Consider the following 20,358-nt stretch of genomic DNA (forward strand, 5'->3'; position numbering starts at 1 on the left):
TAATGCCCATTCATTATCTTAAAAATAAAATTTATACTGCTTTGAAGTTGCAATTTATGTTCCTTACAAACCATTCACTATATACAAGTTTCCTTTTTGAAAAAAAATACATCTGTTTGAATCCTATGTGTTCTGTGATAGATCTAAAAAAACCCTCCTGGGATCACAATCTTTAATATTAAATATAGATCTATTGATCCAGCAAGAAACAACTCTGGCATTGTTTACATCTATCAACAGATTTTGGCAGTTAAAGGGAAATTGGAGCACAAGTACAATTAACATAACAGCATAACAAGCCACTGTCTCCTCTTACCAGGATTAGCAAAAAGTTGGCTCTCCACGGTTTTAGCAATGCACTGGAGTTTGACGGCTTCCAGTGAGTATTCCACGTGCAGGATATCTGGCATGCTGCGCAAGGTGTCTCTTACCAGATTTGCCACTTCTCGCACATCTATCAGTTTCAGCAGCTCTGAGTATACAGCTGGGAAAGAGCTTAGAAACACAGCCTGGTGAAGACAAAGGAAGCCTCGTCAACAATTTAACTCAAGGTTGATACCAGCACTCAACTGGAGTGGTGAGAAGCACAGGAGATGCTACACCTGCCCTTTCACCTCCTCCCTTCCCACTGTCGAGGGACCCAAACACTCCTTCCAAGTGAAACAGCGATTTACTTGTACTTCTTTCAATTTAGTATACTGTACTCTCTGCTCACAATGCAGTCGCCTCTACACTGGGGAGACCAAACGCAGTTGGGGTGATCATTTTGCTGAATACTTTTGTTCAGTCCGCAAGTGTGACCTTAAGCTTCCGGTCGCTTGAAATTGTAATTCTCCGTCCCACTCCGACTCTGTCCTCGACCTCCTGCACCGCTCTAATGAAGCTCAACGGAAGCTTGAGGAACAGCATCTCATCTTTCAATTAGACACTTTAAAACCATCCAGACTCAACACGGAGTTCAACAATTTCAGATCATAACCACTGGTCCGATTTTTTCCCCCAGAGAGCAGGTGCTAATAATCGTTATGCTGTTGCCATTTACAGCTCCTCTAGACTCATCTTTGTCGCATTACCACCCCATTTTATCTTGCACCATCACCCCTTTTGTCATTTAATCTCTCCGGCCTTCCATCCTATCACAAACCTTCCCTTTTGTTCTTTCTTCCCCTCCTCCTCCCTGCCTTTGGACTTACTTAAAAACTGTTACATCTCTAACTTCTTCCAGTTCTGACAAAAGGTCATCGACTTGAAACATTAACCCTGTTCCTCTCTCCATCGAAGCTGCCTCTCCCTCATGACCTCTCTGTGCTCATCTTGTCCATGAGACCCACTTCCTGCTCCCTCGACCCTATTCCCACCAAACTGTTGACCACCCAACTTCCTTTTCTGGCTCCCATGTTAGCTGACATTTTTAACTGTTCTCTCTCCTCAGGTACGAACCCCCTTCCCCTCAAATCTGCATCATCACCCATCTCCTCAAAAAAAACCTTTGACCCCTCTGTCCTTGCAAACTACCGCCCCATCTCCAAGCTCCCTTTCCTCTCCAAAGTCCTTGAACGTGTTGTCACCTCTCAAATCCGTGCCCATCTTTCCCGCAACTCTATGTTTGAATCCCTCCAATCAGGTTTCCTCCCCTGCCACAGTACCAAAACAGCTCTCATCAAAGTCAAAAATGACATCCTTTGTAACTGTGAAAAAGGTAAACTATCCCTCCTCATTGTTCTTGACTTGTCTGCAGCCTTTGACACGGGTTGACCACTCCATCCTTCTCTAATGCCTCTCCACCGTCGTCCAGCTGGGTGCGACTGCACTTGCCTGGTTCCATTCTTATCTATCTAATTGTAGCCTGAAAATCAACTGCAACGGTTTCTCTTCCTGCTCCCACGTCATTACCTCTGGTGTCCCCCAAGGATCTATCATTGGCCCCCTCCTATTTCTCATCTACATGCTGCCCCTTGGCAACATAATCTGAAAACAGAGCATCAGTTTCCACATGTACGCTGACGACACCCAGCTCTACCTCACTGTAATGATATCAGCAAATAGTGATGGTATTTGCCTGTTTGATTATGATGCCTTACCAGCATATTTGCCTGATTGATTATTTATGCCTGACCAGCAGAGGGCATGTGAGAGACAAGCAGTTTTAGTTTTAGTTTCGTTTTAGATGGATCTCTAAGATGGTGTCTCCTGTAATGCTGTTAACTGAGTTGAACATACTTTAGATAAAAAGTCATTCTCTTTCATGAATGTGTCGTCATTGAACCCACATAAGAAATCAATACATGGTGTCAGAAGTGATTGAAAGAGATGAAGAGGAAAAATCTGAAGTTAAATCAGCTCTCCACATATTAGCAAGCCAAAAGAGAACATCGTTACTTACCATTGGAGAATAGCTAACGAAGTGGAAAAATGGAAGGTTTACACCCACCAGCGAAGCTTCAGTTGACAGGTAATCTGGCTGAAAATTGGAGGAGGTTCAAACAACGTTTGGAGTTGTATTTATCAGCAATCGGAGCTGACGATAAAAGTGATAAAATGAAAGCGTCAGTGTTCTTACATGTCATGGGTGATGAAGCGCTGGAGGTGTATAATAACTTCACATTCGCTGCTGATGGAGACAAAATGAAGCTGGATGAAATAATGGAACAGTTTGAGGCCTACTGCATACCTAAACGTAACGTGACGTTTGAGAGGCACAGATTTTTCACGTGTACAGAAAACGGGAGAGACTATTGATCAGTATGTGACTGAACTGAGAAACCGAAGCAAAACATGTGAATTTGGGGGACTGACAGACTCGCTGATAAAAGACAGACTGGTGTGTGGTATTCCAGATAATGGTCTAAGGGAAAGACCGCTAAGAGCAAAATCTAGACCTGGGAAAAGCCATAGCACTGTGTAGGGCTACAGAGACTGTGAAGTCGCAGGCAAAAGAGCTGTTCAGTGACAGTAGCTGCAACGTGGATGCAGTGAGAAAGAACGGACACAAACCGTTTAACAAAAAGAGCGCCAAAGTGAAAAAAAGAGGCGTGGCCAGCGAACAACAATGAAAGGGGCAATCGAAAGTCATGTAGTCGATGCGGTACACAGCATCCACCAAAAAAGTGTCCAGCATATGGTAAAAAATGCAATAGTTGCAACAAAAACAACCATTATGCCCGTTGCTGTAAGAACCAAGCGCAACAAAGCAAGGTCCATGCAGTAGATGAAAGCGAAATAGAGGAGTTCTATGTGGATGTCGTGTCTGAAAACAAAAAAGAAAAAAGAGACTGGACGTTGACACTAAAAGTGAATGACATACATATTCCATTTAAATTGGATACTGGAGCACAAGTTAATGTGATATCAGAGACTGATTTTAAGAAAATTAGACCCAGACCAAAGATACATGGAATAAAAGTGAAAGTGACAGGATACTCAGGTACTGATATACCAGTGAAAGGAAGATGCATTGTCAAAGTGACACACAAGGACAGAGAGCACACGCTAGCATTAATCGTGGTGCCAAAGGATGTGCAAGCCATACTAGGTTTAAAAGCCTGAGAGAGACTGAACCTGGTAAAGAGAGTCCTCGTTGTGGAAAGCGAAGGAGAGACAGTCTATGATGAACTCATGAAAGAGTACAACGACCTATTTCAGGGTCTAGGCTGCCTTCCAGGAGAACACACGATCAGAGTAGATAAAAGTATGCCAACGGTCATACATCCATGCAGAAAAGTTCCGTTTGCTCTTCAAAAGCAACTGAAAGCAGAGTTGGACAGGATGGAAAGCCTGAACGTGATTCAGAAGATAGATGAGCCAACTGAGTGGGTGAGTTCCCTCGTCGTTGTGGGCAAAAAGAATGGAAAGCTCAGAATTTGCCTGGATCCAAGAGATCTAAACAGAGCAATAAAGAGAGAGCACTTCAAGCTTCCTACACGTGAGGAAATCATGTCACAGTTTGCAAATGCAAAGTATTTCAGCAAGTTAGATGCATCATCAGGATTTTGGCAGACGAAATTGGACGAGGCAAGTTCAAGACTGTGCACGTTCAACAGTCCATTTGGCAGATACAAATTCCTAAGGTTACCATTTGGCATTGCCTCAGCTCCTGAAGTGTATCACAAAACTATCCATATGATCTATGAGCACCTGGAGGGAGTTGATACATCGATGGATGACATCATAGTATGGGGAACCACAAGAACTGAGCATGACGAGAGACTGAAAAAAGTGCTGGAAGCAACAAGGAAAACAAACCTGAAGCTGAATAGAGAGAAATGCCAGCTCGGGGTGACAGAACTGACATTCGTGGGAGATATCCTTAGCGGTGAGGGCATCAGACCAGATCCCAGAAAGGTGTCCGCCATTGAGAATATGCCAAAGCCACAATGCAAAAAGGACGTGCAGAGGTTTAATGGAATGATCAACTACATGGGTAAATTCATATCCAACCTCTCAGAAAAGATGGCGCCACTGAGACGACTAACTGAAAAGAACATAGAATGGGAATGGAATCATGAGCATGAGAAGTCATGGAGCGATCTAAAGAAACTGCTCACAGAGGAACCAGTTCTGAGGTTTCATGACCCAGCGAGACCCATCAAGATATCGTCAGATGCATCACAGAGTGGGCTCGGTGCCGTTCTTCTGCAAAAATATGACTACTGGCAACCTATTGCATATACATCGCGCTCAATGACAGACGCGGAGACGAGATATGCTCAAATAGAAAAGGAGCTGCTCAGCATCACATACGCCTGTGAAAGATTTCACCAGTTTGTGGCAGGACAAGCAATCAGTGTAGAGACTGACCATAAGCCCTTGATTGCATTGTTCCAAAAGCCACTAAATAGCTGTCCGCTTAGAATACAAAGAATGATGATCAGGCTGCAACGCTATACACTGAATGTTGCGTACACACCGGGTAAGCTGATGTATACAGCAGACACGTTGTCCAGAGTTGTTGACCCAAGTGAGCCCGCAAACACCAAAATGGATGAAAAAGTGAACGCCTACGTGGACATGATCACAAGTGCACTGCCCATAGCAGATGCAAAAATGGAGCTCATAAAGACTGAGACAAACAAAGATGAAACAATGAGACGACTGAGGAAAAGCATCTTGGATGGATGGCCCAACATGAAGCAAGACTGCTCACCTGACATGGCAGAGTACTGGAACTGCAGGGCGGAACTATCAGTGGTCAAAGACATCATCTACAAAGGAAGTAAAATAGTTATCCCAAAGAGTCTGAGAAAAGAGATGCTAAAAAGGATCCATGGAGGACATCTGGGAATCGAAAAGTGTAAGAAAAGAGCACGAGAGGTGATGTACTGGCCACGAATCAACCAAGATGTGACAAATGAGGTGTCAAACTGCACAATATGCCTGAAATATCGAGCAAGCAATCCGGTAGAACCACTAAAACCACACCCAGCGCCAGACAGACCTTACCAGAAGGTAGGCGCTGACCTATTCGTACGTCAAGGGAAGGACTATCTTGTAGTCACAGACTATTACTCCCTGTATCGAGAGGTGTGTAGACTGTACACCACCACTGCAGATGCTGTGATAACATGTATGAAAGCCATATTCTCCAGACATGGCGTGGCAAGCGAGGTCTTCACAGACAATGGACCCCAGTTTTACAATGCAAGTTTCCGACACTTTGCCAAAGAGCGGGACTTTGTCCACGCAACGTCAAGTCCTCACTTTCCACAGTCCAATGGACTAGTGGAAAAATCAGTCCAGACAGTGAAAAGACTGATGTACAAGGCAAAAGACAGTGGAACTGACTTCTACCAGAGCATGCTTGTATACCGCGCAATGCCGCTCGAGTGTGGTATGTCACCAGCCCAACTCCTTATGGGACGTATGCCAAGGTCAAACCTACCCATCCTGGAGAACCTCCTGAAAACAAAAGAGGGGCAGAAAGTGAGGAAGTTCAAAGAACAGAAAGAAAAGCAAAAGTACTACTATGACAGAGGAACACAAAACCTACCTGAACTCCACACTGGTGACCAAGTAAGGTTCAAAGACAAAACAAACATATGGACTCAGAAGGGAACTGTCCTGAGTGAAGTTCAACCAAGATCATACACCATTCAGACAGATGAGGGTGCTGTTCTGCGAGGAAATCGTCGAGATCTTCTCATGGGACCAGCCACAGCAAGTCAAAAGACTGATCCTGTTGAACAACCTGATCACACAGCAGGTCAAAAGACTGATACTGTTGAACAACCTGATCACACAGCTGAGAAACCATCATCTGAGGCAACAACTCAGATTCAAGGACAATCAATCAGAAAATCCTCAAGACACGTGAAGCCTCCTGAGAGACTCATTGAGCAAATTTAAGGACTATTGTTATAGAAGGAAGTAATGTTATCTTATTCTTTCTTCAAGTTCTAGTATATGTACATATTTCATGTGAACACACAAAACAAGGTTAAAAAACCTTGATCATGATAATGTAAGTTCATTAAGTGTTACAGTTAAAATGCAGAGTAATACAAAGAAAACATGTTAGATAAAAGTAAAATACTTTTGTTTTAAGAAAGGGAGATGTAATGATATCAGCAAATAGTGATGGTATTTGCCGGTTTGATTATGATGCCTTACCAGCATATTTGCCTGATTGATTATTTATGCCTGACCAGCAGAGGGCATGTGAGAGACGAGCAGTTTTAGTTTTAGTTTCATTTTAGATGGATCTCTAAGATGGTGTCTCCTGTAATGCTGTTAACTGAGTTGAACATACTTTAGATAAAAAGTCATTCTCTTTCATGAATGTGTCGTCATTGAACCCACATAAGAAATCAATACACTCACTACCTCTTCTCTCGACCCCTCCACGGTCTCTATATTGTCAGACTGCTTGTCCGACATCCAGTTCTGGATCAACAGAAATTTTCTCCAATTAAATATTGGGAAGACTGAAGCCATTATTTTTGGACTCCGCCACAAACTCCATTCCCTAGCGACTGACTCCATCCCTCTCCCTAACGCCTGTCGGAGGCTCCAAACCCCAGACTACTCATAAGCTATGCCAGGGAAGATCCATGAATGTTTCAACATCTGCCATAATTCCATTTTTGGAACAACATTGAAAATGTTCCAGTAGTACACTGATTTACTTATTTCCATGTTGAGAAAGTGTTCTTTTACTGATTTAAACTACTAACCTGAGTCTGTGTAATGATGGAAGATCCCTGGCTTTCAATGGAGAGGAAGTATCGCACTGACTGGAATAGTTCGTAAATACTACTTCGAAATTCTTCCTCATTCTGCCCACCAGTTGCAAGAGTGTATAGGCTCCGGGAGTGAATTATATATTTAAATATGTATTCCTGTGCCTAGAATTAGAATTAGACAACTGTTGATGTTTGGCTGTGAAATGACTGGAAGTACTGTACCTATTGTATTTTTAAAACCATCAATTGGCACCAAACTCAAAAAAACATGGTTCACTCTACAGCAATAATAAATGAGCCTGTTGTCATTTTATTATGACATAAATTATGATTTGTTGCTTTACAGAGCTGCCTTATTGTCTGGAACAGACACCTTTTTGAAAGTATCCATCATAATGGGGCCATTACAGTGCCGTATTATTCATACCCTGAACAGTTCCGTGCAATGAACTGATGGATGGCCAGTTGTGGTACACAAACGCTTCAAAAATGAAAATGCGATTCCCAGAATTACTCAGTGTTCTTCAAATTGTACAGTGGGTCGGTATTAGCTGGGCTCATTAAGGGTTTAGTAAAGGTACATGCGACCCTATCCCAATGCATTGTTGGTCAACCAGGAGTACAACCAAACCCAAAATCAAATAGCACTTCAATGTTTCCATTCCATATCTGTATAACATTATTATTAGGTCATTAAAACTTGTGGAAACACAACACTTGGGCAGACTAATTTTCATATTTCAAGGTCAATATTGGAACAATATCAATAAAGATTTCCTACTCCATTTACTTAAAACCCTACCAGGATACACTGAATGAATCAGAGTTCAGAGCACTATTGGAGACATATTAAAGAAATAAGCATACCATTCCCAGACTTACAGGACATTAAAAAAAATAAAACCACTTTGAAGACAATTGCTAACAAGACTCTTGCATCAAATGCTTTTGTCGTGATTACAATCACAAAATACTGTTAGTCAGTCTGATATAAGCCAGCAATAACAACTAATCTATTATATATTAAATTTGCTGTGGGTGTCAGGCACTCCTTATTTGGGCATCAACATTGTTATGCCTCCAAGTGGTGTCTCGATAGGATTTTCCCATTATAAAGCAACCTGTCACACAGTCACACTTACATCTACACTTTCTCAACTAGATAGAACTCCAGCAGCTTCAGATCCCCATACCTATACCTTCAGCCTCACTAATGCGCTCTGAAATAAGTTAACTTTGCCCTAACTTTCCACGAGTAATACCACAGCATATCCACTAGTACTAAATAACTTGCATTTATTGCAATATGAAATATCATTTCAGATCAAATTCAGTATCTTATTTAGGTTACAATTTGTCTATAATTATTTACAGGATTATATATATATTATTACATATGATGAGATAAACAAGTTTGGGCAATTGGCACTATTAAGAGTCAATAGAGAAGCTCTAGTGATACTGTTTAAACCCTTAAAAAATATTATTTTCACCTTGGGACAGTGCCACTAATAACAGTAACAGCTCAGGCTACTCTGCCTGTCAGTATAATCAGGGTAACCATAAAGTTTGATTTCTTGCCTTCCTTCCCATGGTTAACAAATCATGATTGAAATGGACGACAAATCAAGTTTTCAACATGGTTGAAGAATTAACATTGAAGAAATTGAAAAGAAAACACAACTTTATTTTTATTCCAAACTAAATATAATGGCCCAGAAATTCGGGTCTCCACGGGTGAGTACACATGGTGTACTCACCCGTAAGCCCAATGGAAGTGCCGGTTTCCTGCATGCACGGGAAACCGGCACTTCTGTTCCCCTGAAAGCAGGGTTTCAGAGGTCGAACGCGTGCGCGGGTGAGGCTGCGCGTGCGCATCGAACTTCATTTTTTTTTTAAAAACAGGTTTTCCCGGGAGGGTAAGTCTCCAGAAGTTAGACATGTAAAAAGCAGGCGTAAGGCCTGCTTTTTACAAGGTAAGTGGTGAATTAATTAAAATTAAAACATTTTTTCCACAGGTTTATTATTTTTAAATACTTTAAAGAAAGGTAAGTTTATTTTTAGCCCCGTTAGAAAATAAAATTATTTTTTTCAAAAATTTAAATTATTGTTTAAAATAGTTATTTCATATAATGTGGTTTATTTAAAAAATGTGATTTAAAAAAAAAATTATTTGAAGATTTAGTGCTGTTTTGGGGCCGTAGTATTTATAAGTCTTGACAGCTCTTCCTGTCAATCTTATGAATGGAGCATTCCCTGCTCCGAATGGCTCCCCATAGCCCATGTGATCCCAGGGGGCGCATCAAACTAACTGCGTCCCTGGGATACACAAGCACTGCGCGCTGGCAGCTGGACCAGGCCCCGGATCGGAATTCCACGGGGGCCCACAGCTCACCGGCCAGCGCGCTAGGCAAGTGCAGATGCGGGAAGCCCCCGACCCGAATTTCTGGGCCAATGACCCAGATTTTCCGGTCAGTGGTGAACAAACGGCACTTGCTGTTCATTACACTTACACTGCGATTTGCAGTTATCAGACAGTCAAAACAGTGCTGCGCCCTCTACAGGGGATCTTGGACCTGTGTGAACAGGGCAAACAACAGCTCGTCTCTTCAATCAATCAGGTTGAAGAATCCTTACTGAAACCCATGGGAGCCGGGGGGGGGGGGGGGGGGGGGGGGGGGGGTAGATTTTAACCTAAAAAAGGGCTAGTTTGGAGCGTGGGGGTAATTAAATTGTTAAAAATCGGATTCCTGACCTGAACCCGCCTCCAAACCACCCACTTCCAGTTTTAATGGAGGCAGGACAGGAAGCAGGATAGGGACGGGTAGTCAACTCGCTCCCAGGAGGCAGGATGTCAATTTAAATATTATCATGCGGCTGGAAGCCTCTTTTTTAACCTCCATTTTGTTTTTAAGTGCATGCGGACGGGTTTTACACACTTCGTAAAACCCAGCAGTTACAGCAAGGCGGGGACTGCTGCATCCAGGAGAGAAGTGCCTTTACACCTACCTCTTGGATCCAGGGTCCCTGCCCCCCCCCGCCCCCCACGAGGCGTCCGATCACCCTTCCAGACCTTCCCACCCCCCGCTGCACCGATGATGTTCCCGGGTTTCCCGGCCACCTTGGAGCACCCGTCCTGTCCCCAACCCGGCTTCTGCCTTAAAATCCAGCCCGCAGAGTCTAAACCAGGAAGTGTAAGTTAGAGTATTTAATTCAATGCAAAATCATGTAAAGAAAGCGAAACAGAGAGAGTGAAAGAAAGATGGGATTGAGAGAGAGAGATGAGAGAGACAGAAAGAAAAAAAGTTAAAATAAATATATTTAAAAAAAAATCTTCAACAATAATTCAAATCTGAAGGAATGAGACTCCACTCTTATAAAAGTTAATTTTCAGTGCCAGAGAGGTTATTTGGCAGTAATTAAGACTTACCACGTCATTAAAAATCCAGTTACACTTGAATGCACAAGCCCTAATTTTTTCTGGTGTGTTTAGTAGATATCTAGTGGGTAAGTACCACAACTTCACACCCTTCATGTGTTTGAATGCCTAGCCTCTCAGTGAGGTACTGGTGTAACGAAGCTTGTGGAGGAGCAGGGCAAATCGAACAGCAACTTCCTGATTTCCATGTTTAACTGCATGTGTGGACACCAGAATTTGCTGAAGATTTACTCCTGAATAATGATGAGCATTGATAGCCTCACCATTACTTCTACCACAACATCTGGGCCATTAACATTTATATAAGAGTTTAGCACATGTTCCCTGAACCACCAAAGTTGTTAGCTCACTGGCACACACTGAATAGTGCAGTATTTATGAAATGAAGCAAGTCCCCTAGATTCATTGCTGTAGTAAAAAAAAGGTTAAACTCTGGCTTCAACTTAACCTCTTTCGCTATCAAATCAGAATTTTATAAAATCTTTAGTACACTTATTTAAAAAAAATAATTAACATTCATTGCTGGATCCAAACTCTTACCCTCAGCACATCCTGAATATGCTCTTGTCGCTCCGCTTCTATTGAACGATCAATGTACCTTTTCAGCACTTTTATAAGGTCCCTGTAACATTTAGAATATTGTGGTGTTACAAGAAAAAGGCACAGTAAGTGAATATTGTTTTTAAAAGAGAAGTTCTTCTCCTTAGTTCTCCGTGTTTGTTTGGCAGGATGGACCAGTTGCTGCTCCGAGTTCTCCATTAACAATGTTCTGAAACCAATTACTATGATGTTTTCAAGAGCAGCCTTGCTCCCAATTATCTTTACCTCCATTTACAAAAGTCTCTGGTCTCGATTTGATGTCTTCAGTACGTAGGAATCATGGATACGAATTCACATTCACTCAATGTGCAGAGCTGCGAAACTCCAGCACTTCAGCTACATAAATTACCATGTTGACATCTTTTCATTCACTTATAGAGGATCTCAATCAGGGAAAGGTGAAATATTGTTATCAACAACACTTTTTAACAGTTACAATGAACTATGATTATGTTGCGAGATTTGTGGCTATTGGAATATTTTTGCTGAATCTATGATTGCCGATGGCCTCATCTGGGAGCTGGTTAGGAGAGATTGTGGAGGCAGTGCTATGATATAGCTGAGCCAACAATAGTGCTTTTGAAGATCAGCCGCATCAGGTGGATTGTAAAAAGGCAAAGGGATAAATCCTCCGCTTTTACACTGCGGGTAGTTTTGGGGCACTTGTGAAGCACTGTGTATGCACAAGGTTGCAATCACAGCCACCACCAACAGGTAGGGTGGCCAGTTGGTCTACCCATACATGCCAGCAATGCAGTTTCACAGAATCTTTTGCTGACTTTGAAGCTTCATTTCAACCTTATGCATGCACAGTGCTGGCACCACTGCTCCCAAACTACCTGCAATGTAAAAGGGAGGATTTAAAGATTCAGAAGGATTGAACACATTGAAGAATCACAGTACAAAAAAAATGCCTCACAATGAAGTTTACAGTACTTCCCACAGACCTTACTGGCAAATTGGAGTTTTGGGGCTAATCAAATAGTGAATTCATTTTTAATGCACGAGAGATGAAAATCTAAAGGAACATCAAATGGTTTTTCCCAAATACAAAGAACACAGAGGGGGCGATTTTCCCAGCCGTGGGGAGGCGGGTATGGAGGCGGGGCTGCCAGGAAAATGGCAGAATCTGGAAGCGGGTACCCATCCTGCCCCCGTGCCATCTTCCCAGGAGGCGGGTACCCAACCCACGCCGGGTCCCGTCTCCGAGGTGGGAAGGGGATTAATGCCAATTAACTGCCTGTTAACAGGTAGTTAACAAGCAGTTTTTTGGCTAATCCCTATTTTGAGCCCTAAAGTGTGGGCTTCCCGATGGCTCCGAACCTCGCCAGGGTCAGCGAGGCGAGCCGTGGGTCTGCGGGGTTGCAGGGGCCGAAATGTCGGTGGGCAGGTGAGTGATGAGTGCATGTGTGCAGAGGTTAGTGTGTGAGGTGAGTGTAAAGTGTTAGAAAAAGTTTCCTTACCTTTGTTTCTTCCTGCAGGCTTCAATCGTTGGGGATGTGGAGGCTCCTCATCTCCATGGCAGAGATGACAGAATGGCTGCTGCATTCTCCAATGCAACAGCCATCTGATTTCTGCTCAGGAAAGAGGTTTGGTGAGTCTCGAGTACAAGGACTCACCAAAGAACAGAGATTGTCAGTGTTTGACAGCTTCTCAAAGCTGTCAAACGATGACAATTCATCAGTCAAAAATTTTTGACAGATGAAACGTCATACGCTGACGTTCTCCGTCACCGGCTTTCCCTTAATTGGCCTGCTAAGCCCGCTAAGCGGGCTTAACAAGGTCAAGATAGCATGGGTCAACCGGACGTGGATGGAGGCAGGACTAAAACCTGACAAGCAGCAGTCCCGCCTCCATCGCGTCCCCATTGATAAAATCACCCCCAGAGTGCAACACACTGAGAATTAGGAAACAAATCTATTGGACAGTACCTGTAAGCCAAAGCTCCTGCAAAATGGCTCTCTATGTACGTATCCATGACGGGCTTAAAATGCTGAAACTTGATGTCCTGCAGCAAATTTATTATATGAACCTGTAATAGACAAATGCATTAGTGATAAAAAGGTTCTCACAAATACATTGTAATGGGATATACTTTAATTAAATGGAAATCAACAGGGGATATCAAATTTGTTTTAGAATCCTCAGGTCTGGTATCTGCAAATTAAAATGAAAAGGCTAAATTGTTCAGAGGACAATGTAATTGGTCAGGAAATGCAGTGGTTTAGGAGAATGGAAGTCAGCTTGCTGAAAGGGTAAAAAAAAAGTCTTAATAGGTGGTGAAGGGGAGATGCGATAAAAAGTGATTACTTATACCACACATAATTTACTTTCTTACAATAGCATGAACCCCCCAAAAAAGACTAAAATAATTGGAATATCATTAAAAATTGATTGCAAATCTCATACAAATTAGATTCCAGTTTAAAATGCAAGAGTATCATTCATTATAAGAGTATTGAATGTGGATTAGTCAGATCACTGCTGCATATAATCATCGAAGGTTCGAAAGTTAAATAGGAAAGATACTCACCAATGAATCAAAAACCTTCAATCCATATTTTTGCGGATTTTCATCCAAAATTCCAAATAATGCATCCAATGTATCCTGCAAAAACTACAAAAGGAATTAAAGTGAGAATTTAGGATCACTGGGTCTTCCCAACAAATCAAACGGCATTTTACATAATGTGCGGAAGAAATATTATATTACAACAGTACATTCTACCTTGACTATTTCTGCACCATCTATATCTTTGAATTTTGAGAGAATGTCGCATATTCTTTCTGGGTGGGCTCTCCATTTCAAAAAATCTAGTAAATCTCCTAAAAAGTAGAATACGTTAAAAATGTAAATAAATATTTTACAAAGTTGAACAATGAAACAATATGAGTATTTCAGTGCTACATGGTACAAATGCGACAGTTGATAATTAAAAATTTGGTTGCTCCTTTCAAATTGAAAGTAAGTAAGCATGAGTAAATTAGGCACGGTGTTGCTTATATACAGTTGTTGAAAACAAACTTTTATACATGATAAATAAAAACAGAAAATGCTGGAAACACTCAGCAGCTCAGGCAGCATCAATGGAGGGAGAAAGGTGAGGTTAATCTTTCAGATCTTATGGCCCTTCGTCAGAGTTACGAGACGGACCTCGGACACTCACTCTGCAGAACCGCCCAGTGCCAGAGTGTGTATCTCTTCAAAGCTCAACTTAAAAAATATATAAATCAAATTAGAATGAGGAATGAAACTATCTGTTTGACATATTCTCTCTCTCTCGGTTTTGTGTGTGTTAGAATTATAAATCTTTGTCTCACAGATGTAAACAATTAACATTGACCTTTTCTAACTCTCAACAAAACATAGATGATGTAATAAATTAGCACTGAAATTCAACCTGTTAAAAAAAATTGAATTAACATTAATGAAGAAAAACATGCTTGCACCTCCTTCTCTCTCAGCTTAATAAATTCTAAAGTGTATAGAACAGAAAACAAAAACAACAAGTGTGTAATCAGAGGTCAGTTTCTCTCTCACTCACAGAACCTCTTAAAACCCTTTCTAAAAAACACAATATAAATTTTACCTCAATAAAGTTTTTGAAATTTAGCCGCTTGTTTTTCAAAATTATAAGACGACAAACTGCCGAGTATAAAGTGCAAGAAGCTGAAGAAAAATATCCATCATTGCAGCTGACTAAATGGGACTGAAGCATCTTGGGAAATCTGGTACACTGCATTTGCTCAAACTGCACAATAAAACTTTAACACACAGAGGCAAAGTTCTGGGTAAAAATATCAAGCCCAAGCTTTCAGGAGAGGCCGAGATCTTCAAATACAACTTTATAAAGGCCACAATTTAATCATATTGGGTCGGATATTCCGGTCCCTACAGTTGAGTACGCGCTGTGTACCCAGCCGTAGGGACATCGGAAATGCCGGTTTCAGGCATGCACTGCACTTGCGCTGGAAACCGGCATTTCCAATCTGTCAAGAAAGCTCTGGACAGATCCTCCGGCTGCCTGGGAGAAGGGCCTCTGCGGGTGGAGAGTTCCGCTTTTTGGAGACCCTCCACCCGCAGAAAACCCTTACGATTCTAAGAGTTGAAGTTTTTTTTTTTTTTTTTTAATTTCCACTGATTTATCATTTAAAAATATTTTAAAAAAAGGTAAGTTTATTTTTAGCCCCATAAAAAACTTTAATTATTTTTTTGAAAAATGTAAAGTTTTGTTTAAAATAGTTAATTTATTGTAATTTCAAGTGATTTAAAAAAAAATTATTTAAAGTTTTACTATGTTTTGGCAGTGATCTCCATTCATATATTTGACAGGTCTTCCTGTCAAATGTATGAAGGGAGATTCCCTTCTGTGATTGGCTCCCCATGGCCCACGTGATTCCAGGGACACTGCGAACTACCTGCGCCCCTGAGATGCGTGGGCCCTGTGCACCGGCAGTTTGGAGAGGCCCAGCATCGGAACTGTGCACCTCCCGGGAGCACTCGGGTAAGGCGCAGATTTTTCCAGATCGCGGCCCTCCGCCCACGGGAGGCCTGCGATCGGAAAATACGGGCCATTATTGTAAAAGATTAAATTTTAAAAATATATATTTTGTTTAAACCCTTATTTAGGACATTAGACATTTTATATACTAAGAAAACAATTATGGCTGAAAAACCATTTCAGAATGCATTTTGAGTGATCTGTGGGAATACAGTGGCCAGGTTGTACGTTGACGAGTTTACATTGGTAAAACCCATTATTAATATGGACATAGGAATTTTTGATGGGAAAAAAAAGACATGAAAACAAGCCAAGTTGTACAGACCAGAAGTGCAAAATGTAAAAATAGCAAAACGTACAGCAATTTGGGAAGCAGGGAAATAAAGTTGGTTAGAACATAGGATTATCAGTAAAATTGTAAATAGAGCTGAACACTGGAATCACCAGCAAATACCCTCACTCCTGACCTTATGATGCACGGAAGGTTATTAATGAAGCAGTCCATGCCATGCCAACCAATAGGACGTGGACAACATCTAGGATTGGGCTGACAAGTGGCAGCTAACATTGACACCACATTAGTGCCAGGTAATGACCACTTCAAATTAGAGAAAGCCCAGCCATTTTCCCCAACCTTCAAGGGCGGCACTGTCACCGAGTCCTCAACACCATAGCTACAAAAGCAGGACAAATGCTGGACAATCTTCCACGAGTGCCTCACCTCCTGACCCTTCAAAGCCCCTCTGCCATCTACATCAAGTCAGGAGTGTGATGGAAAACTCACCATTAGCCTAGATCGGTTGCAGCCACAACAACTCTGAAGAAGCTCAACACCATTTAGGACAGGGCTGTCCATCTGATCAGCATCTCTGCCATTAGGCTCAATATTGATCCCCTCCACTGTAGTGGCTGCGTTATGTATTATCTACAGGATGCACTGCTGTAATCTCACCTAGGTTACTTTGACAGCACTTCCCTCCCAAGATCTCCACCAACAAGGACAACAGCAGCAATGTCGTGGAAAAACCATTACCTCCAAGCTCCCCTCCAAATCACACACCATTCTGCCATGGACATATATCGCCATGCCTTTATCATCACTGTGTCAATATCTAGGCATTCCCTATCCAACTCCATTCTGGGAGCACCATCACCACAAGGACTTCACCGGTTCAAGGGGAAGGCCCACTACCACCTTCCCAGGACAACTAGGGATGGGTCATAAATGCAGCCTTGCCAGCTTCACCAACAACCTAAGAACAAATAAGATAATAATGCACAGTTTGCAAAGTGTCACTGTCTGGGAATACACCATGGAGAGCGCATTAGTCTTTTTAATATGTACAAACTGAAGGATTTATACCATTTTTCCATGTACTATATTTTGTGGCAGATGGCTGAATCATTTCATTTGGCAAGTATTAATGTTAAAGAATGTAAAGGCAAATAAACCTGTTAATCTGGATCTTTTTGAATTTTAAGACATCTTCCTGTCCCAATGAAAACAAGTTCAGTTCTGCAAACCACTCTTCATAACTTGGAGTCCCAAGTTCTAGAATTATCCTCGTCAGCACTGTCTGAACACTTTCCAAAGTGTCAGTGGACAGAAACCGAACCCCAAACATCACAGACCCAAATTGAAGAATTTAAAGCAGGAAGACCATTTACTCCATATAGAAAATATTTCCCTACCATTCTGAGTGAGCTTAGTGGAGCACAGAAAAGAGGAGATCCAAAAAGTCTCCTTGGAAGCTTTGATTGGCTGACTGTTCCCATGAAGATTCCCTTTACAATACTGAAGTTTGAGGTAGCGAGCAGGGTCCTGAAAGTTGGTGTTTTCTTCACACTGTAAAATAGAAATTTGTAAATTTTGTCAGCCTTTTGTCAAGTCATCCATGTTAAAACAAGTAGTATTACCATTGGACTGTTGTCAAACTGCATCGCCACTGGTGGTATTTCAGGCTATGCACACCATGTATCTGCTGCAAATTTGTACCCAGTTAGCAGTGGTGTAGGTTTTTTGTCATTGGTTATAAGGATGGGTTAGGAATCATACAACTGTAGTGTGGGAAGTATTAATAATGTAGCATTATTATTTTGTGATCATATTCAGACCACAGCTCAATGTCACTGATACTATTACATAGAAACCATGAAAATATGTAGGCCGCAATCCTGACAGTTATGCTGGGATTGCGCCCGATGGTGCCCTCTGACCCTGCCAGAGATTGTGGGCTCAGTGATAGGGCACCAAATTTATGTGGCGCTGCTGGGTGCCCATACCATTATCAGCACATCTCCAGCCCCCACCTGTCCCATGTGCCTGGAAAATCCAGCCCTGCCCACCATTTAGTGGGGAAGGAAGTTGCCAGGCAAGTGGGCCAACCCTTTTTAGTCTGATCCTGTTTCTCTTTCACTGACTGATGCCTTGCCAAACGCAACACACTTGCTCAAAGACTATTTTCCAACAAGAACAAGCTCAACTTCGTCAATCTTTTTTCATAACTTAAGATACCTGAGACTGGCATCATCTTGATCACCTTATGCTGCACCTTTAAGGGCAGTAACATTTTCCCTGTGACCAACACATGCTGCCATTTTGCATGGTGTCTAACCAGTGCCTTTTAAAGTAATATCACTTGTTGAGTTTTCTGTTCCTTGACTAATGCAACCCAGTATCACGTTTGGCTTTTTTACTGCTACCTGCAACTTTGTGCATAATTAACAAATCTCGATTAACAATGATTTTTCTTCTAAATTCAGTGATTGGGAAACAACCTCTTCTTTTTAGGCAGTCCCTCAGAACCGAGGATGAATTGCTTCCAGATTAAAAATGAGTTTGCAGGTGACTGATTAGTCCAATGCGGGACCTACAGTCTCTGTCACAGGTGGGGCAGACGGTGGTTGAAGGGGCGGGTGGGTGGGGTGCTTGGGTTCAAGATTATTACACAGATATCTAGTTCACCTGCATCAACATTTCCTTTGCGTTGCTGAACACAACGGAATCTTAGCACCAAAGTGCTTGAAACCACTTAGTGATGGCTTGGCAGAGACTGATACTTGGCATTGTCCATAAAGATTTAGTGCAGATTTACTCTGGATACAATTATAGTGCTTATCGATTCAATTATACTTAAAGTGCAGTTACCTTGTGGACTAAGAGTTCATGAATACCATCCGGCAATGTTCTGCCATCTTCTTGCATCAGCGGAACGAAGGAGAACCCAAAAAGCTTTTTTTCTCCTTTTTCTTTTGCTAAGAACAAAATAAGAAATAAGTAACAGCTATTGTGGAAAATCAACCGTCTGAGGGCTGTGATAAATGGATCGCTGTCAAAAGGCAAAATTAGAATTGGGTCATAACTTTCAGGTTTATTCCAAGAATACTAAAAATGAAGAACTGTTCCGAGAGTCCATCAGGTTCCCAAATTCTGTTTTAGAAAACGCGAATGTTCTTTCCTCTCGTGGTTGGTACTGGTGTTTGAAGTGCTAACTAGCTTTTGATCTGTTTTGTTACTCTCCAGGGTTTAGATACAGTTGTTCCACTGTGAATGAGCTGGTATTAGGGTTTTGTGTTGATGGCCTCAATTATACTTGCTAATGAAGCAAAGGGTGGACTTTTTAAATCGAGTTCTTTTGATGTTGGGATGAGACAGAAGCAGCTACCACAAACAAAGAAAAAACTGGAACTGTCATCATTTCAGCAATTTAGTTCCTGCCAATACCAGATGGCAACCAAACTTTTTTTTAAAATTTGTTTCTGGGGAGGCCAGCATTTATTGCCCATCCCCAACTGCCCTTGAGAAGGTGGTGGTGAGCCGCCTTCTTGAACCGCTGCAATCCGTGTGGTGAAGGTACTCCCACCGTGTCGTTCGGGAGGGAGTTCCAGGATTTTGACCCAGCGACTATGAAGGAACAGCAATATACTTCCAAGTCAGGATGGTGTGTGACTTGGAGGGGAACTTGGAGGTGGTGGTGTTCCCATGCGCCTGCTGCCCTTGTCCTTCTAGGTTGAAGAGGTCACGGGTTTGGGAGGTGCTGCCGAAGAAGCCTTGGCGAGTTGCTTTGCGGACTACTTTTCTGTTTCATGACATAAATTTGGAGGAACTACTCTCTCTGATGAAATGTTTTTCAGGTGAAAAAGAGTGTCCCTCATGATAGACACTGTGGCACTATGATGCCCAATACAGCCACAGCAGAAACCATTCCCAGGTTAGCAACAAAACAAAACAAAACATAACTATCTATAAAAAAAAACCTGTCAACCATTTTGCTTCTAATTGGCAGGGAGCGCAGCATCATCTATGTGTGATTGAAGCCACTGCCAGCTGCACCAACAGCTTCAGGGTGTGGAAACAAAAACCTTATCAATTGCTTTAACCTGTAATATCCTTTATAAAATCAGCACATTCTTAGATCATGGGATGCTGCTCTCATTTAGATTTGGAGAGACTAAAAATAAGGTATTCCTAAAATAGAATTGGAATTGCTCATAAATGCCAAGCGGAATACTCACCCCGCCCCCAAACTCCCTGTAACACCACGTAAATGAGATGCAGAACCATCTCCACACTGGCAGGAACTGAACGCTGCCATTACCCATTTTTCTCAATTCAAAACAAAATCTGTCTGTCAACACA

The 20,358-nt window shown here is 42.0% G+C and overlaps 1 protein-coding gene across 5 annotated transcripts in view; it reads right to left on the minus strand.

Annotated features, from left to right (window-relative positions):
* The window catches only part of LOC147106218 (dedicator of cytokinesis protein 4-like), a 398,161-nt gene that overhangs the window by 162,906 nt on the left and 214,897 nt on the right, over positions 1 to 20,358 (minus strand). For all 5 annotated transcript variants that reach the window (XM_086009128.1, XM_086009130.1, XM_086009127.1 and 2 more), the window contains exons 16-23: positions 18,868 to 18,974; positions 17,412 to 17,565; positions 13,946 to 14,043; positions 13,751 to 13,834; positions 13,149 to 13,249; positions 11,158 to 11,239; positions 7,170 to 7,340; positions 317 to 509 (exon numbers count right to left, since the gene is read on the minus strand). In XM_086009128.1, coding sequence (XP_085865254.1) covers positions 317 to 509; positions 7,170 to 7,340; positions 11,158 to 11,239; positions 13,149 to 13,249; positions 13,751 to 13,834; positions 13,946 to 14,043; positions 17,412 to 17,565; positions 18,868 to 18,974 — 990 coding nt within the window. The remainder of the gene's footprint in view (positions 1 to 316; positions 510 to 7,169; positions 7,341 to 11,157; positions 11,240 to 13,148; positions 13,250 to 13,750; positions 13,835 to 13,945; positions 14,044 to 17,411; positions 17,566 to 18,867; positions 18,975 to 20,358) is intronic.

This window comes from Somniosus microcephalus, chromosome 16 (genome assembly GCF_052327205.1).
Source record: "Somniosus microcephalus isolate GS21.2 chromosome 16, FLI_Smic_1.0, whole genome shotgun sequence".
Classification (NCBI taxonomy): domain Eukaryota; kingdom Metazoa; phylum Chordata; class Chondrichthyes; order Squaliformes; family Somniosidae; genus Somniosus; species Somniosus microcephalus.